This window comes from Embiotoca jacksoni, unplaced genomic scaffold, assembly GCF_022577435.1.
Source record: "Embiotoca jacksoni isolate LCO1_2020_lvr unplaced genomic scaffold, fEmbJac1.0.p SCAF_16, whole genome shotgun sequence".
NCBI classification, from domain to species: Eukaryota; Metazoa; Chordata; class Actinopteri; family Embiotocidae; genus Embiotoca; species Embiotoca jacksoni.
The window spans coordinates 82782-106112 of NW_027185296.1; the positions used below are offsets into that span (position 1 = coordinate 82782).

The following is a 23331-nucleotide window of genomic DNA, read 5'->3' on the forward strand; positions in this document are numbered from 1 at the left end:
CGTTAGTTTATTGACGGTGGTTTTCTTTTATTTAATTACATATTCATATTACAACAGCATCAGTCATGTTCGACAAGTCTTTCGTGGTAGTTAGCATTCAGATTTTTTTTTTTTTTTTTTTTTTTTTTTTAATCTTTTTAACATTTTTAGGTTGTCATTATGTTCAGGACTTAATTGAAGTCTGCATGATATCTTATTAATTTTTCTATTAATAGTTTATTGAGGTTGATGTTTAGATCAAAGCTGCAGAGTTTTCTGCCTGATATGGAGACGCCTTCACAGCCGGGCCCGCTGTTTCCTGCATACTGTCCCTGTGATGTTCCCTGAGGGGTTATCCAGAGCAAGAAGTACCTACAAGGAAAAAAAGAAAATACATGTCAGTAACCAAATAATGTCATGACTTAAGAACTTATAAGGTTTATTGTAATATGGCTTACTTCATCTTTGTTGACGAGACCCATTTTTGTCATGTCTATGGTGAAGTAATGCTGGTTGGGCATGATGATCTCTATTTCATCCACCTAAAAGACAATATGGACCTTACAGCCTGAGGCAGAAGTATGTAGTTTTCTGCATGTAGCACACAATAAAACTCAAAATATTTGTTGTAATATCATCAATACAAATGTGCATTCTCGTGTGGGAATGCAGGGAAAAAAATAGACAAGAAGGATTTCTGCATCAATTAAATATTTAGATTTTTATTTATAAAAAAGTATGTTCAGAATCACTGAATGTAACTACAAAGATTCACGAGGAATTTGTGAGTGTATTGATTTTGTTATCTAAAAGGCCTACCTCAGGAACTCTGGCCAGGACCAGAACCTGCGATTCATAAAGGGTCTTCTGCACAGAGGGTGAGAACTCGCCACGATCATAGGGGCCAGCAAACTTCTCAATAATTGTGTCCTTCACACACTTCCTGTATGGGTAGTGATGATCATCAGAAAGTTGTAAGTCTGTTATTTCACTTTTAGGATATTTGATATATATTTGAAACCCCCTGTGTGCTCTCCCTCGCATGTCTTTCACACATAATCACCATGCAGCATCGAAGTTCACATCCTGAGTCTTGTTGTAGCGCCACCTCGCATAGACAGATGTGCAGAAACACCTGTCCTTGGTCTCTTGCAGAGTAGTGAAGCGGTCTCGGAGGAAACCCGTAAAACCAGACTGGGTGGTTTTCAGCACTTTCATGTTCTTCACCCCACTGTGGACCACCGGGGTGCCTGTGGGACACAGAGCCAGTGAGTATTTTTGCCTCACATTATTTTTACACATTTGCGAACTACAAAGCGAGTGAGAGCATGAGCCTGCCACTCGGTAACAGAATAGACCTCAGCTTAGATCAAGTATGTGCTCTGTTTAAACCTCATCTGAACATATATGCGATGTACACTCATGGTTTCTGCATGGAGCAGATGAGCTACTAGAAGTTTGAACTTCCTCTTAGGGACATTTTTCAAAGCATGCAAGCAAATCCATTTTCTACAATCTCTAAAAACACACATTGTGTTTGTGTGATTACCATTGACATTCTGTTCAACATCACAGAAGCGACAAGCTTCAGGACTGAGGATAAATGCATGAGCATGCCCTACACCATTCTGAGAAAACAAAATGACAGTGTTAAGAAACGTGAAGTTTCACCCACAGTATTTAATCAGGTTAAAATGCACTTGCTTTATGGTGCTGCTTAAATCGACAACTAAAAGGTAAAGTCTTCACTGAACCCAGTATGTTACCTTCTCCAACCGTCTCCATGGAGCCTCCTCCATGGAAACTTTGGCGCTCAGCACATGGCTGAAAGAGGTCAGGAAATGATGACAAATATCCAGAGACAACTGCTCGATGGTCTTTACCTGAACAGATTAAAAAAGCTGTGACGGGCTGTAAATAAAACTATCTCAGGAATACAAATCAGTAACCCTATGACATTGATTGTAATATCTCTGTACTTTAAATCCCTTTGAAAATCGAATTGATTTAGTGTGAAGAAATGAACTATGAAAAGCACAAGAGAAGAACAAGTGCTATGTGTGCGGTCAGTCTTGAATCAAAGTCTCTTTACATCAAACTTCTATGTAGCTGCAACTGGTTGTTTAAATCCGAATGACAAAGAGCTTTCTCCCCCTGAAAGTGAATAAAGACAAAATGCTAATGTGTGGCAAAAAAAGTAGCTTCTTAATATTTTCTTAGTTAATTTTAATAACTCGCACGATGTAACGTTCAACTATGATAACATTAGAGTCTTGGCACACCCTCATAATTTCCAAACTTGACGCATGTATTGTCCTTCTTTCTCTTTAATATGATTGGTCTGGTTATGTTTTTAAAGTCTAGAAGAGCTACATGACTGTGTTATTTTATTTTCATTTGTGTAAAAGGGAAGTTAGCCGAGTCAGCTCTGCCGTTAGATCATGCTCAGTATTCATGTATCTGCCCTGTGCAGGAATGTCTCACCAGACACTAGAACAAAAAACTCAGTGAAATACAGTGAAATTTTACCTAACAGCGATAAATTTAATCAGCATTTTGTGAACTCATTTAGGAAAGGCTTAAATGTAACACATGTTCATTTATGTGCCAAAGTCCGGCACCATTGCTTTAAATGTTACATGTGCGTTTTTCTGACATACTTAATGTACATATTCCTGATACGATTTTTTTTTTTTTTCTTTGGTCACAGAGCTCAGGCTGGTTCAGAGAAGGTCTCTGCTGTCAAAAGCCACTAAGATATTGTTTGTAATTTTGGAAATCTGCCATAGAGTTCATACAGTCATTTGCAGAGTTGACACTGGAGTTGACACAGTTCCTCTTTAGGGCTTAACGGTGCGTTATTACTTTCTGTGGACAAACAAAGTTGTATATGGAGTAATAGAAGCTGACACGGTGCCCTCAGTCGTTGTCTGTAATCTCTCACTGAGATTACAAACTGCAGTATCGTGTGAGGTTCCTTAGACTCACCCCTTTGATCTTGGCCATGGCATGGACGGTGTTCTTGATGGTGTCGGTGGGGATGATGTCCGAGTTGTCTCCAGTCAGATAATCCTTGCGTGACTTGAGTGTGAGCTCCACATCAGCCTTCAGCTCGATGATGTCGTGGTGGCTCCCCTGTCTCCGGATGAACAGCACCTTCACTGCGTTCTTGCCGTAGCCTGTCCGCACAAACTCCACATTCTGTACATATAAGAAACAGATGATCAGCTTGGTGCAGAGTTTTAGGTGCCGCTGTACCTTACGCATACATTTTCTGCTTTTTTTTAAAGTGTACATTAACTTTATCTATATAGATATGAAACATGGTTGTATTTCCTTTAAAGTTTGGACTTTGGTCAGTTTGTAGTTAACTGTTTGCATTTTTGCATAAACTTGTTAAATGTATTAGCATCTACTGTCATTTAATGTGGCTCTGTTTCCTGTTTTATTGCTTCAGCATTATGTTCCACGCTGTAACATAAATTCATCTCTAAAATCTACTAGTAAAACCTTAGATAATAGGAAAGTACAATGATACAACTTAAAAGTGATGAGAATAGCTGTGTGGGGATTAAAAAATATTAAATTAAATCTGTATTGACAAAAATATTTTGACTTTACAGCATTGAAGTTTGACTTTGGTTTAAAATTATGTAACTTCTGCACCTCACTGTCAGCCTTGTGGTCACTGACCCCAAAAATGAGACAAACTCCAGTGCTGACTCATTCAGCTTGGCCTCTCATTGTCAAATATGTTAACCATGTTTGTTTACAAAATGAAAATAGTTCTTTGTATACCTTAATGAGTGTTTACCTGATATGAAGCAGTTGCCATGGTGCCTTTCTGTCCTGTCTCACCTCCTCCGTCCCACACCTCGTCTACAGCAGTAAAGTGTCTCTGCCAGTGGACGAGGATTTTGTAGCGTGTTGTGCTACTACCTTTGCACTCTGACTTTTGGCATTCAACCCATTTTACCTTCATTGTTTGTAACTCCCCTTTCAAACATGCAGTGAACACACAAACACATGCTCTTGCTTTGTTAAATGCACATGTAGGATCTCAGAGAGAACCCAAAGTGCCTTTCTCAGTTCAGATTATTTTGTTTTGTATTATCATCATCATTTTTTCACCAAACTCGTTACTGTGCTGTGGAGAAGCTTCTCGTAGTTCCAGTCAGTCAGTTTACATTTTGAGGTTGGATAAGGACATCTCTGCAACCATATGAATAATCAGGCTTTCAGACTTTTAAAATATTAACTGATGGCTTAAATGTCCTTGACAAATTCTCCATAAATAAGACTGATAAGATATTATTAAAACAACTTTTAAATTGACGCTTTTGTGAAATGGATTTACTTATTTATGAGAATTTTTTCTTTCTTTCCGTACTCTATCTGCCCTGTGTGTCTTTGAACATTCGTGAAAGGACAACAGTCATTTCAATACTAGTAAATAAATTGCATTACATTCAAAACACAATTTCAAATTTACCTCATTCCTCTTGTTCTGCATTGTGTTCTGAAAAAAATGTTTCCGTATCAGCCAACATTTACACTGATAGCTGTAAATCTCGCTTAGGCCAATATCAACCAATAAGAAACTTTATCAAGTACAATATGGTTGTTATTAAATCAGTGGCTTCCAACAGTTTGACTTATGATTCTTACAAAAAAGCAGCTGGGTGCCATTGTCACACTTCAGATGAGTTATTCTTCTTGCACCAAAGAGTGAAATAGTTTTCCACCAGATTAGAGTAAACCAAAACATTGACTATAAATGTATGCAGCAAAACTTCGTTTTTTCTTCTCTTCTACCACATTAATTCTCTCGTGACCCCTCTGCATTTTTCTTGTGTTTTTGATCAGTTTGGAAAAACAGTCTATAGATAGAATCAGTTCCACCTCGACCTGATACAACAGAAAAATGCTTCTTACACATTGATAAATTAGTATCAACAATCTTATAATGTAACTTTCTAATATATCATCCACAGGAGACACTTTGAATGCATATTTTTTTACTTGTAATACTTTAAGTACACTGCTGTATTTTTCTTTTTGAATACAGGACTTTTACTAACCTGATGATTTTAGCTTTATTTAGGTCATATTGCAGTAGGAATGAATTTAAAATGTATTTCTTCTGTTATGTGTTTTTCATGTCAGTACTGTATAACTACTTTACACTCCCAGTTTAGTTCATTTAAAACACAGATTAGCTGCACAACCTAAATTTTAATCTCAAAATTTCTCTCATTTGATGCATCAACGTCTTTAGTTACAATGAAAGTCTTTTATTTCACAGCTCTTTTACAGTTACATGGTGAGATCATTTTTCAACCAGATGGTTTCCAGTTTAGTGATCAGCAGCCCCGTTGCTAATAATACAACATTAATTTCCCAGATTTGAACAGGTGCAGTACTTTTAATATGAAGAACTATGCTGAAAAAGACAAACACTCATTTCAGTCAAGCCATTTCATGATTTCCCAGTCATGTGACTACATCTTGTGACTTCCTGTTTTGCATCTACAGCTGTGCTGTATTCACTTTCAAAGCTTCTCAGCTATAAAGCACACAACCTCACAATAGATTTCAAATTCCCTTTTCTGTGTCCATTCAGTGCTGCGGGTACTTCAGCTGCAGGAGTCGCTCAGGATGGCCTCACAGTTCACTTTGTGCTTCCAGATTATTGCCATATTTTTGTGTTGCTCTGTGTGTAGCTCTGACATTTCCTGTAGAAATGAAGCTGGCGAGCCTGTTGATTGGTGAGTTGATGTTATAAATTATAGTACTGTGTACTGATAAGACTAAATTGTGTTTTAGTGGCACAATAGTGAGGTTTTACTAATGGTGTTTAAGATGTGTTAAACAAAGTGTAGACCAGCTCTATATTGTTGTTGTGTTTTTGAGCATTAAGGCATGAAATCATTCATTCTTTTCATTTTTCCCCAGAGGTTCCTTTGTAAAGACATAAAGTATTTATTCTGTGTCCATCCTCTTCAGGTTCATCATCTACAAACTGCCCAGGAACCGGATTGGAGAGGTTGGCAGTGGGGTGGAGTACATGTACCTGGACTCCTCAGTAGGGAGCTGGCAGATGAGTAAATTCTCAGTAAACTCCACCCAAGGAGCCATACTGAACACACTGAACCAGCTTTACATGGGAAAGGCCTACAAGGTGAAATGATGTCCCTGTTCTTTAAGTTTTATACACTGATTCCTGAATGAGACCCTTGTTCCTTTAATGGGACTCATCAGAGCTGATGCAAGTGCCAAATTACTGAGTAGACACACAGCAAACTGTTTCCTCTGGGAAATTTAGCTGGAACTGGACATTAATAAGCATCCCCCTGTTGGATTAGATTTAAAAAAAACAGTCTTTCCTCACGTTATTAAAATTTTTTATGGAGATCAATCACTATGCTGCATCCGGTAGGTGATCAAAACCAAATAAAGATAACCGACAAGAAAAAAGAAAAATATTGCCTTTGATAAAGTGATAGTTTTGGGTAATGTTTTTATTCACTTTACATTAGAAGATCAATTTTCCTGATTTGTTGTTGCTATAAATACGAAGCAACAGCCAGAAGGTTAGTGTAGCATAAAATTGTAAAAAGAGGAAAACCAGCTTCTTTAAAAAATAAATTCCAAATCCACCAGCAATTTAAAAGCTCACTTATGTTGAATATTTTGTTGAAGTTGTGGTTTTACAGGGTACTGGTAACTTCATAGCAAAGAGACTGATAACAGGATTTTATCTTCCAACTGAGCCTGGCGAGCTGTTTCCCCGTTTCCTATCTCTGTGCGAAGCTGAATTTACCAGCTGCCATCAGCAGCAAGAGATTTACTTGACAAATCTCATTCTTCATTCTTTTGGGGAAAAAAAAACATGGGTTGCATGTACAAATGTTAAAATTAAATCATATCCCCAAAAGTTTATGTCTCTATGTATCTTTCAGTCTATCAGCTCAGTGTATGCTCTCTACAATGATGCACCACCAGTCCTGGACTACATTCAAGGATATGGACACACTAAAGGTACAGTGGATCAAGAAAGATCACTTTTATGTAGGATGAATTTACATTGCAGCTGTATGAGAATCAGCCACATGAATGAGTACAATGTTCACAGTGTTATTCACTCACTGAGGACTATAGTCTTGAAGACAGAAAATATCACAGTATTGTGACAGAAGAGGAGTTTTGCATTTAATTTGTTGTCATATATAAAAATGTATATATATTTGCATATTTATTTCCAGACTTCTTGTCAAGTTTTGCAACACTATGATTTTGCAAAAAGATCAGATCAATATGGTTTTGATTTCAGGGGGAGTACCTGGGCAAAGAGCGTCCACCTGATAACAGTTGTTGACTTTGAATTATCGACTGCCCTGACACAACTTTGATGAAAGTGTTTGCATGCTGGTGTGTGTGTGTGTGTGTGTGTGTGTGTGTGTGTGTGTGTGTGTGTGTGTGTGTGTGTGTGTGTGTGTGTGTCGTTGTACATGCTTCTGTGTATAAAGAGCTGTTTGTGTGCATCCTGCAGGGGTTCTGCTCTTTGACCGCTCTCAAGGTTTCTGGCTGTCGCACAGCATCCCCCATTTCCCCTCATTCCCTGAGAGAGGCTACCTTTATCCCTCCTCCGGCAAAGTAAACGGCCAGACTGCTCTGTGTGTGACCTACCAGTATGAACAGTTCCTCCATGTAGGTGAGTGAACACTCATGGAACAACAGGGCCTGACTTACTCCAGCTCTGTACACGTTTACACAGAGACACTTCTATATATATATATGTATATATATATACATACAGTACATACATAACTACGAATGTAAACAGACCGTCAGAATATTTGTCCGATGGTATTTTAAGATTCTACTCTTCTGTAATAACTCCTTGAGAATCCACCCAAATAACATGATCCAGTGTATTTAACTTACACAAGTGGGATGTGGAAACACTGAGAATGAGATATAATACGTTTAGAAGTGAAACTTTATTGAAATTTAAAACAATTGAAACACATCCACAATTTTGGGAATCCAAGCACCTGCCATCACACACGATGAGAAAACTGACTATAAATGAAGTCTTTAGTTGAAAAATGAAATATTAATAAAAAAATGTATTAATAAACTTAATAAAACTTAAGCTGAATGTGAAAATTGAAGACATCCATATCAGTGTTAGATCGATCCCATGTTCAGTAAAGTCAGTTTTGGCTTATTCAGTTCAAACCTACCTTTTTGAAATGAATTCTAATTTCCTGTCTGTGAGGATTACTGTCCACCTATACAGTACCATATAGTGCACTGTTTAGTTTTCTAACTCACAGTATCTGTTATTTCTCTCCTCTTCGTCATGCATACTCTTTAATCTCCAGCAAAACAGTTGGTCTTCCTTTACCCACGTTTCTATAACTGCTCCGTGCCCGCTGGTTTCCATGCTGACCTGCCACAGCTGGCCCAGTTATGTGAGGGTTCCAAACCACCGCTGGCCTCCAATAAGAGAGTGGATGAACTTTTTTCCATCCGAGGGGAGAAGTTTGTCAGTTTTGTCAAATCTGAGCAGTTTGTAGATGGTAAGTTCTTGTTCTTACATTTTACATTTTAGACATTTAGTTGCTCCTTGGGGACTGTACATAGTTTAATAATTTTGTAAAAACCTCTTCCTGCTATACTCTCCTGTTTGTGGACTTGTCTGCTACAGTCACCCATTATCAGCTGCAGACACACTATCATCTCTGAACATTGAAGAGCATTATCCCATCCAACTCAAGCCCAGATTTGTTTCTGTTGTGAGCCCCGACAGTGTGTGTACTCATGTTATGGCCTACATGTGGACAATTGCGTGCAGTAAATTTTCCTTTTCAGGTTGTTTAATTTGTATGATTTTAAGAAGCCCTGTAAAGGTAAAAAGTATCCACACAAAGGTTGTGTTTGTGCTGTAAAAGATCACTTTGCTCATTTAAGATATTCATCTCTGTACTAACTGCATAATCACACCTTTAAGAACCTAAATGCAACATAAAATAATTACATGAACTTGTTATGTGTTAAGTCTCTGTAGATTTATACCATTTGGGAAATTGCCAAGTAAGGCTTCTTATATTGAATATGTCCTTTTTTATAATGTATTCTTTTAATCTTAATACAACTGAACTCACCTGCCCACTTTATTCACGCAGATATCTACACAGGCTGGGTGGCTCAGGTCCTGGACGCCGACCTTCTGGTGGAGTCCTGGCAGACACAAGGTCGCGAGCTGCCCTCCAACTGCTCACTGCCCAAACACACCATGAACATCAAAAGGATTCAGCTTCCCACATCGGTCCGGTTCCAGTCCCACCACGACCACTCTAAGTGGTGTGTGTCGCGAGCTTATGAGAACCAGGTGACCTGCCTGGGGGATCTGAACAGGGAGCGGGGCCAGCTGTGGCGTGGCGGAGGGCTGGTCTGCTCCTTCAACCCTTTGATTTACAAGGCCTTCAGACAGGTGGTGGATTGGTACATTGATTGCTGAATAGGAAAGACAGACAGGACATGGATGATTGGAACTGAGTCAGTCTTAGAGTTTAAATCTGTTTTGAATTTATGGGACTAAATGTGGAGGTTCACTGTGTTCGAGTTAAAGCAGCTGACAGCCCACACAAGTATCAAATTACGCATCAATTTCAGAAAAAAAAGAGTTTAGCTTCTATAACGGATACGCTAATACGTTGTGCTTGGATCCTTGCTAAGAACATTTGTGTAGCAAACTTGTATCCCAATAAATACAGCTGTCATTTTGTAGGAGGTAAAATGAAGTGGAAAATATCTATGATAACTGTGCTAACGTATGCAAAGAAAAAAAGGTGTCAACCTGGTGTACATTGAGCCTGTGCTTAACAAGTTTGCCTGTGTAACTTGTAGGAATCAGAAAACTCAAAGGGAGGGGGGTCGGAGGGGGAGTTTGCGCTTTATCAGAGTAGAATCATTAATACCATGTTATGTTTAGCAAAATGTAACATACATATTTTCTTAGTTCCTTTGTAGATTAATGAACAAACTTAGCACAGAGTTTCTGTTGTCCAGCTGATATTAAATTGCAGACAAAGTTTTTTTTCCATACATCTGGTTTTGAGTTAAATGATTAGCAGCACTCTATTGACTAAATGAATCCTAAATGATTAATGCGACAAACAAAAGTTTTAGTTGTTCCCGGTGACTTAAATTTCCGGCTTATATTTTAGTGAGAGGTCCTTTCGACAGAGTTCCCCCACAACCGCTCGACATTGGAGCTGCCCTGTGGCCGGATGCAAATCAGACTGCAGTTTCCCTGCGTTCCGATTTCCATACTACCATACTATTTCACATTCACTATTTTCAAATCGCACGCTGCCGTTCTGCACTGACAGGAAATGACCTAAGCATGTGAACACATCACCCGCCAAAATATCTACAGCCTTAGTTATTTTATGCAGAAATTAACATGTTTTTGTTTCATCTGTTTAACACACTGATTCTTTTTTCCAGCAGCGGGAATGAAAACAAAAAACTTTTGTGTGGTGTTCAGGGACAGCTGCAGCTTCCTCAGAGCCTTAATTTAAAAATTCTTCACGCCGGTGGCCACGCCCCTTCCTTTACGGCGCCAAGATGGCAACCGTTTGGGGTGGAAAGTTTCCAGCATTTCATACTTTTATGGGGGGTGTTTTGAGTGCATCATCCTGGTACTTGCAGTGCACTGCATGTTTCTGTACTTGACAGTGTGAACGCACTTGTGCACTCAAAATAGTGACTGTTAGTGCACAAGTACACCATCTGGAACACAGCAATAATGTTTTGTGCCAGATGGCAGTTTAACTCTAACATGTACTCTAACAACATCCAGTCAGTGTCTATTGACTGCTTTGTTGTTTTTTTACTTAAGGTAGAGACTGCAATTACATTTGTCATCATCATGTTTGAGCAGTTTCTACCTTCTGATGCACTTGGCCTGTAGCTAAAATATTGTTTTATATTGGGGGGTAAACAGTGTTGCCTAGTGGCCAGATCAGTACTGTGTACTATTGTCTCTGGATAAGAGTGCATACTGTCCTTTTTCTTTGAGTGCTGATTATTGCTTACTCAATTCAGTTTCTAAAACAAACTAAATTCTGCCAAAGATTGTTTTATGTTTCAAATACACATCAAGTCATTTTAAGATCTGTCAGAAGTCAAATGTTGTATTCTCAGCAGTCTTAGTCTGATTCTCTTCCTTATTCTGTCTCGTTTGAGGACAGTAATTCCTGGAAATTTTCTGAGACAAAAGAAACTTGTACCAAGTGGAATCACATTTTTGAATCCAGCCATCCATTTTATTTCCTGATGACAGACTCAACTCCCTGGTTCAGCACTACTTTTGCTATTTTCAATTAGACAGTAAAATGCATTAATTTGTATTTGAACTCAATACGTCAGTCTGCAATTTGACCATTTTGCACCTGTAAATCTGAACTCAAATCTTGGACTCAGTGGTGTTCCCACTGTGTCTCAGTGATTATTAAGTGTGATTATTTCACACACCTTGTGATTCTTACCCAAGAACCTTGTGACAATGCTACTATCTGAGCTCACTTATGTCTTTGACACCTTTTCAGATACAATGTTCATGCACAATTAGAGGAGGGACTCTACAGAGGAGCAACAAATACACAAACAATTGGTAGTGATGAAACAAAATGAATCTCAGTAAAACAAGGGCGACCTGAGGACCTCAGAAGGTCATTGTAAGAGTTGATGCATATAAAAAAGAAACCAGTAAAATCCAGTAACATGTAATGATTATCATTAAAAATAATTGTACCATTGTGTCAGGTTCTCCTTCAGGAAACAATCTGTCTGTACACTGAGTGATCAAACTGGCTCAACCAGCAGAGACAAAGGAAGCAAATATGCTCTGCAGCAACGTTTTATTTAATCCTGCTGATTGTTGGCAGGTTCTGGATGCTTAAAGGGATTTCAGTGAGCATTTACAGTACACTTTTAGTACACTTTTATCTTTTGCAATGGCAGGGAATTGCCAGATGGGTGCAGTAATTCAGGCGATTAGTCAAACCATGCTTCACTTTTACAATGAGAAACAGAAACATACCAAACATCCCATGCACATTCATAATATAAGCAAATCAAACTGGATCGACTGGGCTCACAAGGAAGAAGCCTCATAGTTTCACCGGCTTATAACAGGCATGTCAGCATTCAGGTGTCTGGCAAACCTTTTTTTTTTTTTTTTTTGATGAATTAATGAGAAACTAGGAAGCAGCTGAAATATGGAGCAGGGCTGTGGCTAACAGTTTCCTTTTAAAGTGAGGTGTGATGAAAGCAGCTTTGTAAAGCAGACATACAGTTTACTGTGAAAGGAAATGGACATGGCTCAATATGTAAGTAAAATGTTTACATTTCAATAAATTATGTTACAAATAAAATTGTTAAGCTGTGTGTTAGCGGCAGACTGAGTATCACCTAATGTTTAGTATCTTTTATTTAATTAATGGGACCTTCACATTAAAAGATAGACTTAACACAATAGTATGCACAGTACTGTCTATAGGTACAATGTAACTTATACTCTAATATTCTCAGGAACGTCGTTACACTACGAGGACTGTAAACATGTTTGTTTATAGGAGCTAGTTCGTTAAATTGTTAGTTTGGCTTGTAAATAAACTATTGAACATGGAGCTGGTATGTTGCACTACTGCATGATTTAATCTTGTAAGTACAGGAAGTGGCTTTAAAGAGATGCAGCACTCTTACAGACCTCTGTTAAGCCACACTCCTGTTTTCACCAACATTTCTCTTAAATCACATGTGAGATTCTTAGAGGAGCTTTAAAATTAATTGGATATATATTACAATCCCTGATGGTGGTGCCAAACTTAAAATGTTTGAGGGGTTAATTAAGTTCTTTAAAAACATCATCAATGTAGAGGTGACAAGTTAAAGGAAAAACATAATAAAAAAGACCATATAAAGAGGACATGAAGGGTCATTGAATGGTTTGATTAGTGTAAAAAATAAATATTGTAGTAAGGCTTTCAAAGCCACCGTAGAGCTGTAACATCCAGAAATTATACTTCTGCATATTTGTTACATTGTGGTATCAAGTTTACTCGTTTTCTCAAGCTTGAGACCACACCTCACAGCCTTCATCAAACAAATGGTGTTTCATGAACACCATTTCAAAGCAGGTTAGAAATCCTGTTCAGTGATTCAAGGCTGACAGTTTTGGAAAAAGCTGAAAAGTGGAAACTTGACTCAGGATTATTCCCTCGAGGCATCAAACCTTAATTTTATAATAGGAGTCTGTATTTGTCTGAAATGAACAATACAGGTTGTTTTTGTCTAAACAAAATTAAAATCAGTTTGAAATTTCTTTGATGATCTTATATCTTTCTTTCATTTACAAAACTTTTCAAAGCAATTGAATAATTAGCAGAGGCAAAATGTAATCTATGACAGAAGTAGCTACAGTATAAATATTACATTGTCATTAAAACGATCCCCTTTGTGAGACATTATAAATGAGGACTGCCTCCTAACTCCATGTTTGATTGTTTCAGACAGCAATAATGATGTTCCTCCTCAGTGTTGGGATCCTTTTTCGAGTGTGTGATTCAGATGTCAAATGCAGGGACGACAATGGAAATGAGGTTGACTGGTTGGTGGAAAATTTCAGTTGTGGAAATATATATTTTCACCTCCTCTAAGTCCCCTGAATACATAATAGAATGTACTTATCTCCATATCATTAGGTATATTTTATACAAGTTTCCCAAAAGGAATGAAGGCGGTTTGGCGTATTTGTACATGGACGAGAGTACCGATGGTTGGGAACTCAGCACAAAGGAAATCAACAGTAGATCTGGCACTCTGGCAAACACCCTGAAACCTCTTTTTGACTTCTATGACAGAAAGGTCATGTAAGAAATAATTTTTAGCATGACAAAGTGTTTAATCTGGATACCTAATCAAAGTTCTAGTTTTTTTTTTTTTTTTTTTTCCAGATTGAAGGCCTTGGATACATTCTGTACAGTGATCAACCTCCTGATCAGACTGCTTCTCCATCGTTTGGACACAGTAAAGGTGACTGCAGCAATGTTTTGCATTGAATTGCATTCAAAGCTAGAGAAATCCAAACATAACAAAGCTCCGTATCTGTCTCTGGCTTCCTACAGGACTTGTGATATTGGACAGACAAACTGGAGTTTGGCTTTCACACAGTACACCACGATTTCCACAATATCGAAGAAAAGACTTCTGGCCTAATAGTGGAAATAATAACGCCCAGACATTCATGTGTGTTACTTACCCCTATGACCAATTCAAAGAGATAGGTAGGTGAGCATCTGGCTACCTTTTAATTTGCTACAGTGGATAATGTTAATTAATTGAAATAAAAACTTTAATCTGAATTCTCAGGGTTGCAGCTCAAGTACATCCATGCTTATTCATATGACTCTGACATCCCAACAACCTTTCACAATGAGCTGCAATGTGTTGCACAGCGAAGCTGCTACCCAAAACAGACACCCTGGTTTAAAGTGCAGTGGCTGAATTCTAATGGAGGGCATAATTTCCTCAGCTTTGCAAAATACACACGTTTTGGGGATGGTGAGTGCAGTTTGAACACATAAAGGATTTCAGGATTTAAGTGATTAAACTTTGTGTTAGGTTGATGACAGTGACATGCTGTCTGTTATAAACAAACTATACTGTATTTCTGTTTTATCTGTACGAAGTGCACACACGCACACTCTTATGGACAAGGGTTAATCTTAATTTTCATGGTTAATTGTGCTTCTGTTTTGTTTTCCATGTATTGCAGATCTATACTCTGGCCTTATTGTAAAACATGTGACGCAGAATCTATATGTCAAAAGCTGGGGAAACCTGCGTCGCCCTCTGCCCTCTAACTGCAGCGCCAGCGTCCCTTATAACGTGTACAATGTGAAGGAAGTACAGCTCCCCTACAAGGACCCCTTCAGTGACACTGTGGATCATTCCAAGTGGTGTGTAACTGCAGATGGTGGCTGGACCTGCATCGCTGATATGAACAGGGAGGAGCATCAGATGAAGAGAGGTGGAGGAGCAATATGCACTCAGGACCCTGTTGTTGGAAATGCTTTCTATAGACTGATCGAACGTTTTCAACCATGTGAACCTCCAAGTCCTGATGCTCAACGCAGAGAGCTATAAAGGCACAACCATAAGGACAATGTAAACGCTCGATATCACATACTGAAAAACAAAACTCCCTCCTGATACCACTTCCAAATGCTACAAAATCTTATATCAAGTGTTGAAATTGTTCTGAACGCAACATTTTAGATGTTCTATATATCTTTTTTGATACATGTAAACCCAATGTTTCATTTTATTTTGAAAATCATGTCTTAAGCATAAACTTCTGCATCTTTGTGCTACTTTTAGTCCACGATGAATTAGTCAAAGTGGACGACTAGATCAATGTTAAATTATAAATATAGGTGTTTTTCTGTAAATCAATCATTAACCGTTTCTCAGCCATGGCTGGATTAAACTGTTTGAGGGCCCCTAGGAAAAGAGGACCTAAAGGAATCGCAATAAACTCCACGCTACCCTGACTCTGTGTGTAATTTGTAAAGTTTGCTGGAATACTATATCCGGGTCCACTTTAACATATTTATTTAGGAATATAAGCAGAAAACTTAAATAATGACTCAAGGACCCTCGAGGGTAGGTATTAGAGCAGGGTTCAGGGCCCTTGTCATGTCTGTTGACACTGATTGTAAAAAGTGATAATGTTAGAAACATCAACTGGTATCCGAACAAATATCTGACCCATCACTTATTATGTATCACTTCAGTAGTCCTGATTAAATGCAGCAATGTAGGGTACGTCTTGTTTTGGAAATACAAGTTCACTCACAACTGAAAGGATCAGATATTTTAATGACATGGGCACCATACATGTACATGTAGGATAATATGAAGAATTGGCATTTTTAGAAAAAAAAATAGCATCAATAAATGATTTTTACTTTTGTTGTGTTATAATGACAAAGTCTGGAACATTTACTTTTGCAGGTACAGGCTATAAACAGTACTGGAAGTGATGCTCAAGTCCCTCCTTCAAGTAAAGTGTGATGGAAAATTACAGAATTAATATGATGGAAACACAAACATTAATGTTCAAAATAGGAGTTTAGTGTCTCATCCTGATTGTTAGTTACACTGACTGTTTTGTCTGGATTGAAAATCACTAAAATGCTGCTTAGTTCCCTGGAAGATGAATGAATATACCCATTCTGATCAAATAAAGTAACTCTTAATTCATCTCTTATATTCTTAAAGTGAGAGCAAAGGGCCACAGCTGTAGTTTAACCAGTGATGCAAAAGTGTTCAAGCTATTTACAATGGGAAGGTACAGAGTTAAGAGGAGAATTATAACATTTAAAGATTAACTTTTGCTGTATTACCAGTAAAATATAAAAATATATCCACACCTCAAAAAAAATTACTAACTGATTAACTTTTCATAAAGCTTATTCAAATATTTTCTTGAAGTCCTGTAGTAGAAGTTAAGAGTGGTAGTAGTCGTCGTAGTCGTAGTAGTAGTAATAATAATGGCAATTGCTCATCCTCACCGCTAGGGGCCGCACATTTTCAACACCGACCCCAACTCGGTGACTTCCTGTGACCGGAAGTGAGCACCCGAACAGGCAGCCTGCAGCACACACGTGAGAAAAAAAAACCCCAGCCAAAACAGACAGCTGATACAAGATGGACATTACAGAGGTTCCTATAGATCAACACAGCACAGGTAAGAAGAAGAAGAAGAATAAGAAATCAAAGAAGAAGAGTGTGAGTCAGGGGGGAAATGGAGAAAGCAGCGGAGTGGAGAAGAAGGAGGAGGGGGAGACGACGATGATGAAGGGGAGCGAGGCAGAGGCTTCCTTTCCGCCTGCCTTCAGTGTGTCCGAGATCAAGAACAAACAGCGAAGACATTTCATGTTCATGAAGTTCAAGCAGGAGAAGAGAAAGGTAAAGATGGTGGATAGAGCTCATGTTTTAAATAAAGCTGTCAGACAGTAAGAAACACTCAGCTGCCAGTTTATTAGGGACACCAGTGGCAGCGGCGCCACCTGCTCATTCAACTCGTTCAGACTTAGATTACGGTGTTTTGTCATGGACATAGTGTTGCTTAAATCTAGTCTGGAAGGTAACTTAAAAACATCTACTCAAAGCACTGGTCTGCTTTTAAGCTGCTTTTAATTTTTTCAGTGGAAAGTTTGCTTCTTCTTCGCCCACAGTATATCAATCTGAAAGCTTTAGTTGTTCTACAGAATATGAAAATCAATGCAGCATTTTAGGATGTTGCTGTGGATTATGTTTATTATTGATTATTTTATCAGTTTTATTTTTTTGGTTAATGGATTAATCGCAAAGCCAAATAGTAAAAAAAAAAATGCCCATCACTGTGGTCAGGTTGTTGGTTTTGTCCCCCTCAACAGTCAACAATTATGAACTCAAAACGATGAATCGATTTTTCAAATATTGAAATTCAACCAGCTCATCTTTGGATCTTTTCTACATTTAATCTTCTCTGACAAAAGAGTAATTGATAAATCACATGATCAACTTTTAGTAATATGGTTAACATTGGTTACAAACACGTCATGTATGTTTTCTCTCTGTTTTCCAGCAAAAGCTGCAGCTGAAGAAGAAGAGGAAAAAAGAAAGGGAAGCTTTAGGCGACAAGGTGAGTCTTCCCTCTGTGTCGTCTTCTAAATGTTCCCGTTGTCAGTCAAGACAATTTTAATATGTTTAAAAATAGTTTTACCATTAAATAAGGCGATACTATTAATAGTTTTGATTTATTCTGTCCCTAACGTAGGCACCACCAAAGGAGGTCCCCAAGACGATAGAAAACCAGCGGGTGTATGACGAGACAACAGTTGACCCAGAAGATGAAGAAGTATGAACCGTTTGTCACTGAGCTTCCTCAGATCCTCTCAGCTGATTTTTTTTTTTTTTTTTTTTTTATGAATGAATTTCATCAATGTGTTTTTTGTGTGTTATTGACAGGTTGCATTTGATGAGGCAACTGATGAGTTTTCTGCCTACTTCAACGGGCTGACGAATCCCAAAGTGCTCATCACAACATCAGACCGACCCAGAGGGGTGAGTGGGTGCTGCTCCTCGTTTTAAATCTTGTCATTACTTTTTAATGATGGAACTGAAGTTGCCAGATTTTGCATTATCACGTATCACTTTTTGAATGACGTGCCACTGCTCAATTTTGTGTTATTTAAATAGTGCACGCTATATTATTTTGGTACATATACAGTCTGTTTATAAATGTGATTATTCTTGATCCTCTTCATGAAATTGTTCACAAAGGAGGCTACGAGCTGAATTGGACTGTTGGGGATGCCACAGCTTTCTTTATTTCAGCTCCACTTTAACACAAAAATGCAACTTTTCTGTATTCAGAAACAATTGATACTTTTTGTGTTTGTCTTCTTTCTGTCTCAAAATGAATCTGTCATGTTAATATAAATGTGTGCGTGATATTTGATTTGCTCTCATCGTGAGGTGCGATTTGGAGTCTCCTGGCGCCTCATTGTGAACACATTTCTCTTTCGGTCGTTGATTTCAAACGCGGTCTGTTCAGCACGTTGATGGTTCTGTGTCGTGTTACCTTGCAGAGGACGATGAGGTTTTGTGCGCAGCTGGCCACCGTGATCCCAAACGCTCATGTGTACTACAGAAAAGGTTTGGCACTGAAGAGGATCATACCGCAGTGCGTCGCCAGGAACTTCACCTACCTTTTGGTCATCAATGAGGATCGCCAGTCGCCCAGTATCCTCACAGGCTGCTGAGTTAGCAGAGACTCTACACTGCTTTATCTAATAACCCTGATAACACGGAGCATTTTGTACAATTTAATCCCATTTAATGTTAGTTCATGTGGTAACGTTTTAAGCCTTTTTCTTGTTTGGAGAATGATTACTTTAGAAAAATATGAAAGTTGAAAACTCTAAATATGGATTGGCGAGTTGTAAGCACCCTTAACCATTTGATTTAAGATGGCATTGTTCTCTGTCACCTACCTGACGGGCCGACGGCACACTTCAAGGTCAGCAGTGTTCGGCTACGCAAGGAGATAAGGGTGAGTTGATAATAATAATAATAATAACTCTTCTCCGATTTAAACCTTATCTTATGATTAAGTGGAAAGTACACATTACAATATTTCAGAATTCATGCAGCATTTGACTTTCATAGGGATAATAGTGCATTTATCCATAGCTTTGTTCAAACAGTGGAAGGTAGAGAAAAAAATCAAATGCTTTTGAAGAACCCCAAAAACGGTCTTCTTTTCATGTTATGTTGTATTTTCCACATTTAAAAACGTGTTCAGCACCATTGTTACCACAGTCGATCAAAAAGTTAATGCACAGGGAAGTTCTACCCCTTTTGAAACACAAATGCTACTCAAAACACCTCATGGTTTCATGCTGTACGGTATCTGAAGCATTTCAGAGTTCTCCGTCGCTGATTTCCCAGAGTTTGACACGTAATTTGACGCGTTCTCTCCGCTCAAATCCATGGTGAAATCGCAAATGCGCATAGACGAGTGGTCAAAGAAATCGCGGGTAACTCGGGTGCCGATTTTGATCAGGTGACGTAACTCACTCACGAAGGTTGTAACTTCTCTATGCTTCGTGCATGTCATGGTGCTGCACTCCATTCGCGTGCAACAGGAGCGGTCTTGGAACTTTTTGATTACCCCTCGTATGACGGGGCAAAGATTCTTTTGAAGCCACTTTTGCCCCCAAAGTCTAGCTGTGTGATTATAACATCACTTTATTCTTTCCTCTCCGCAGAGACGAGGTAAAGATCCAACCGAACACTCTCCTGAGGTGATCCTCAATAACTTCTCCACTCGTCTGGGACACAGCATCGGCCGGCTGTTCGCTGCTCTCTTTCCACAAGACCCTCAGTTTGTAGGTCGACAGGTCGCCACTTTCCACAACCAGAGAGACTTCATCTTCTTCAGATTCCACAGGTGAACACTTTGACTGCGACTTCTGGCTAAACCCTCCTTTTGCACACGTTTTTTTTTAAAAGAGTGTTTATCGTACAGCTCAACGCCAAAATAAATAAACAATCGCATCTCCAAAAGGTACATCTTCAAGAATGAGAAGAAAGTTGGTATTCAGGAGCTGGGACCTCGCTTCACCCTCAAACTCCGCTCGCTGCAGAAAGGCACCTTCGACTCAAAGTTTGGAGAATACGAGTGGGTGCTGAAGGTGAGTCTGAGTACTTCAACATTTCTTCGAGACGCCAGAAGAGCTGCGATGGTAGAATTAATGTCAGAGCACTTTAACTGCAGTTTTTTTTCACTAGTTTGTACACCTCAGTTAAGTATTCAATGCCTCCTTCAGTGTACTGATCTCCGCTTAAATCCATACGTGTGCAGCTGATCTATTTGCTTTTCACAATCGTACATTATTTTGGTGCTCTGGCGAATTTAAATGTGGCACAAAATAGGAGAATTTCTGTATTGCACTTTTCTTGTACAGCTAAAAATCATACTTCCTCTGTTTTCAGCGCCATGAGATGGACGCCTGCAGACGAAAGTTCCAGCTCTGAAAACATCACCACCTTCCCCTCGAGGATGTCCTCATCTATTATCCAAGATACTGCAGCTCTTTGTGGACTTGCACAAATACTACTTTTTTTCTGGAAACAATTGTTATAAAGCTACATCTACAGGGCTTTACCTTAACATGGCTTATGGACACATCGGGGACGAGTTAAAGGTTGGACATTCAGAAGATACCAGAGAGGAGACGAGCCCTGATTCCCTGAAAACTCTTCCCTCTGTGTTTTAGGTCAAAGTTGTATCGGATGAAGTAATTGCGCATACAAACATACACGTGCAACAATAGTTTGTGCCTGGAAATGAGCAAAGGGTTTAAATCACGTGTACAGTGCTGCTGCTTTTGTATGTAGAAGGATTTTAAAAATAATTATCGATGTCAAAAGATTTCTCTCTGTTCTTATTTTAATTACAACATGTAATTGCAAGTTTGAAATGTGGAAATTTTATTCTCAATCAGGCATGAAAAATTTACATTTTAAAAAGGCACGTGTTGATATGGGTTAGTTGCTTTTATGCAAATAGGTTAAGACATTTTTTTGTGCTACATAAACACTTGGAAAGTTGTGAGATTTCACAAAGGCAAACGTTAAAAAAACACCACCAACAAAAACCCACTCTTAAGTTAGTTGTTTGGCCCAAATTCCCTAACACTCCTGAGACTATTCCAGTCCATGATGCAGGATCCTGCAGCCCAGTCACACGAAACACCACGAAGTCCAAAACCTGCAGAAATGTTACACGAATTAGAAACGCATACAAAGAAGACCTTTTACTCAGAAGAGCCACACCGCTTTACAAGTTTCAGCAAGTCAAATTTAGCATTTATGTACTTTTATGTGCTGCCTGAATGAAGCAGAAACCAGCTTCACTGCTAAATCTCTTGCTTTTTTTTTTCTTCCAGCAACAGCACACAATGTGGTTGTAAAATATGACTTTATGTAAGATCACATGCTTTTACTTTAGTCTACAATCTAACCAATATCTGATGAATATTTAAGCATAAAAACAAGAGCAGATGAAGCCATTGTGACATGTCTAAGGCTTTAATTTTTTTTCCATAAAAATACCTGGATATTTTGTCGTATTATAAGTGAGACCACAAGAAAAAAACGTGACTGTTGATGATTATAAACGCCACCCGACCTATCGGGGGTGTGACCTTTTGAAGTTCGGGTTCATCTTAAAACTCAAATACCCAAACTGAACGCGCAAAGTTTAAGACTTTACATCAGGCTGAATACAGGGAAATACCACATGTATAAAATTATAAACAAGATATGAAATATTTACCAACATATCTTTTTGTGGCATGCCGATGTTCCAGAGTGGCCACAAAAAGCTGACACAAAATCTATCAAATGAAAACTGAATGAACAAGACCTGGTCAGAACTTTTAAGGGCTTATAATTTGAAACAATGGATTTTAATTCGTAAAGGACACAGGATAACATTATTACTCAAGTGTCTCTCCGTGACGAGACACTTTTTAAGAGCTGGCCCTGCTATATGTGCAGCCAAAAGTGTGGTAATTAAATCAAATTTAAGGCCACAACATTTATTGAATTAAAAATGAGCGTGTTGTTGGGGGTCACAGTCCAGATGTGTCCAAATTAGTTTTTAACAGCTCTACCAAATAATCTCGTTTCCCCTCTACATTTCTCAAATCATTTGAATAAAAGTTCAAATGATCCAATATCTCACCAAAAATCAAAGAGCAGAGGGAAAAAAAAAAAGAGTCTGATTCGTAATTATCTGCTGTCCCTGGATATAAAACTGAATATAAAGTGGTTTAAACCAGCTCCAGCGGTGACACACCGACACAGCGGTATTAAGCACCCAATCATGTCATATAATCCATTTGACTTTTAACTACATATTGCTGGTAACACTTCTGTACTTTTACTCGAATAGGACTTTTCAGGGCGGATTTTTATTTATTTATTTTTTTTTTTACCTGGAAAGTTGTTGTTGTTTTTAATTACCCCCAAATAAAAGACAGGTGAACTATGCAGGTTGAAAATGGAGAGAGAGAGAGAGAGTTACTCACGGAGGCTCGGCCTCTCGGTGCTATAGGAAGGAGCAGACTTTCTGCGGTCTGAACGGGTTGTTGCTGGACGACATGCCGGTGAGCAGAGGGTCCTGCTGGGCGTTCTGGAGGCAGAACTGCTGCAGGTCCGCCGCGGCCTGGGACACCTGTGGAGGAAAAAAAAAAAAATAAATAAATAAAAATCGGTCCTGGAAAGTTACCTCCCCGTTCATGTGTGACCACAAACACTGCCGAGACTTTCACTTCAAACACGGAGAGGAGCTTCTAACTTTTGATGACCGACAACCACCACACGCCCTAAAAACAAGCGACGACCCGAACCACTTGTTATACCTTCACTCTGTTTATGCCAGCTTCGAAGCGTAACTGCTGGACGATCTTCTTCATCGCTACGATGCTGGACGATCCTGACATTGTGAATTTTTTTTTTTTTTTTTTTTTTTTTAACAGCCACTTAGTGTTTAGTCGACGAATATAAAACTTTTATAGAGCGCTCGTTGTTGCTCGCTGGCTTGCTAACTACTTCTTCGTCAACAACGGAGTTCCGGTTTTCTTTAAAGGCGTGTCAGCAAATGTTGCGTTCAACCATCCTCGGAAATTCTCAGTTTTGTACTGTTTTTAA

General features: G+C 38.7%; 5 protein-coding genes across 5 annotated transcripts; 3 read left to right on the forward strand and 2 right to left on the reverse strand.

The window, feature by feature from the left end:
• Positions 1-6: 6 nt before the first annotated feature.
• uox (urate oxidase) lies at positions 7-3897 on the reverse strand. The gene is made up of 8 exons (XM_069149990.1): positions 3794-3897; positions 2968-3180; positions 1746-1862; positions 1529-1607; positions 1043-1229; positions 799-922; positions 438-521; positions 7-351 (listed from the first exon to the last, which is right to left on the reverse strand). Exons 1-8 carry the CDS (start codon positions 3812-3814, stop codon positions 277-279), a joined length of 900 nt encoding a protein of 299 aa, XP_069006091.1. The 5' UTR covers positions 3815-3897; the 3' UTR covers positions 7-276.
• Positions 3898-5599: 1702 nt separating this feature from the next.
• Positions 5600-10095, forward strand: dnase2b (deoxyribonuclease II beta). Its single transcript, XM_069149988.1, has 6 exons — positions 5600-5747; positions 5986-6160; positions 6942-7020; positions 7532-7693; positions 8370-8567; positions 9174-10095. The coding sequence occupies exons 1-6, from the start codon at positions 5638-5640 to the stop codon at positions 9506-9508; spliced, it is 1059 nt and encodes a 352-aa protein (XP_069006089.1). The 5' UTR covers positions 5600-5637; the 3' UTR covers positions 9509-10095.
• An 88-nt stretch (positions 10096-10183) lies between these two features.
• On the forward strand, positions 10184-15630 carry LOC138198541 (deoxyribonuclease-2-alpha-like). The gene is made up of 7 exons (XM_069149987.1): positions 10184-12386; positions 13569-13666; positions 13761-13923; positions 14013-14091; positions 14184-14342; positions 14428-14619; positions 14834-15630. Exons 1-7 carry the CDS (start codon positions 12369-12371, stop codon positions 15202-15204), a joined length of 1080 nt encoding a protein of 359 aa, XP_069006088.1. The 5' UTR covers positions 10184-12368; the 3' UTR covers positions 15205-15630.
• A 1057-nt stretch (positions 15631-16687) lies between these two features.
• Positions 16688-21692, forward strand: rpf1 (ribosome production factor 1 homolog). The gene is made up of 9 exons (XM_069149995.1): positions 16688-17031; positions 17693-17749; positions 17885-17965; positions 18076-18171; positions 18699-18852; positions 19080-19162; positions 19881-20062; positions 20180-20306; positions 20608-21692. The coding sequence occupies exons 1-9, from the start codon at positions 16771-16773 to the stop codon at positions 20647-20649; spliced, it is 1083 nt and encodes a 360-aa protein (XP_069006096.1). The 5' UTR covers positions 16688-16770; the 3' UTR covers positions 20650-21692.
• LOC138198548 (guanine nucleotide-binding protein G(I)/G(S)/G(O) subunit gamma-5) lies at positions 21082-23266 on the reverse strand. The gene is made up of 3 exons (XM_069149996.1): positions 23043-23266; positions 22710-22855; positions 21082-21385 (listed from the first exon to the last, which is right to left on the reverse strand). Exons 1-2 carry the CDS (start codon positions 23121-23123, stop codon positions 22730-22732), a joined length of 207 nt encoding a protein of 68 aa, XP_069006097.1. The 5' UTR covers positions 23124-23266; the 3' UTR covers positions 21082-21385; positions 22710-22729.
• Positions 23267-23331: the final 65 nt, after the last annotated feature.

What these genes read in the sequence shown, in the direction of transcription:
- uox (XM_069149990.1), bottom strand. Translation starts at nt 3,814, where the DNA reads ATGGCAACTGCTTCATATCAG. An exon ending in TGGCAACTGCTTCATATCAG is followed by an intron (nt 3,181 to 3,793) that starts GTAAACACTCAT and finishes TTATATGTACAG; the next exon opens with AATGTGGAGTTTGTGCGGAC. An exon ending in CATGGAGACGGTTGGAGAAG is followed by an intron (nt 1,608 to 1,745) that starts GTAACATACTGG and finishes TTGTTTTCTCAG; the next exon opens with AATGGTGTAGGGCATGCTCA.
- dnase2b (XM_069149988.1), top strand. Translation starts at nt 5,638, where the DNA reads ATGGCCTCACAGTTCACTTTGTGCTTCCAGATTATTGCCATATTTTTG. An exon ending in ACATGGGAAAGGCCTACAAG is followed by an intron (nt 6,161 to 6,941) that starts GTGAAATGATGT and finishes TGTATCTTTCAG; the next exon opens with TCTATCAGCTCAGTGTATGC. An exon ending in ATCTGAGCAGTTTGTAGATG is followed by an intron (nt 8,568 to 9,173) that starts GTAAGTTCTTGT and finishes TTATTCACGCAG; the next exon opens with ATATCTACACAGGCTGGGTG.
- LOC138198541 (XM_069149987.1), top strand. An exon ending in TTGACTTCTATGACAGAAAG is followed by an intron (nt 13,924 to 14,012) that starts GTCATGTAAGAA and finishes TTTTTTTTCCAG; the next exon opens with ATTGAAGGCCTTGGATACAT. An exon ending in ATCGTTTGGACACAGTAAAG is followed by an intron (nt 14,092 to 14,183) that starts GTGACTGCAGCA and finishes GGCTTCCTACAG; the next exon opens with GACTTGTGATATTGGACAGA.
- rpf1 (XM_069149995.1), top strand. Translation starts at nt 16,771, where the DNA reads ATGGACATTACAGAGGTTCCTATAGATCAACACAGCACAGGTAAGAAG. An exon ending in CATCAGACCGACCCAGAGGG is followed by an intron (nt 18,172 to 18,698) that starts GTGAGTGGGTGC and finishes GTTACCTTGCAG; the next exon opens with AGGACGATGAGGTTTTGTGC. An exon ending in GGCTACGCAAGGAGATAAGG is followed by an intron (nt 19,163 to 19,880) that starts GTGAGTTGATAA and finishes TCCTCTCCGCAG; the next exon opens with AGACGAGGTAAAGATCCAAC.
- LOC138198548 (XM_069149996.1), bottom strand. Translation starts at nt 23,123, where the DNA reads ATGTCAGGATCGTCCAGCATCGTAGCGATGAAGAAGATCGTCCAGCAG. An exon ending in CTGGCATAAACAGAGTGAAG is followed by an intron (nt 22,856 to 23,042) that starts GTATAACAAGTG and finishes TTTCCTCCACAG; the next exon opens with GTGTCCCAGGCCGCGGCGGA.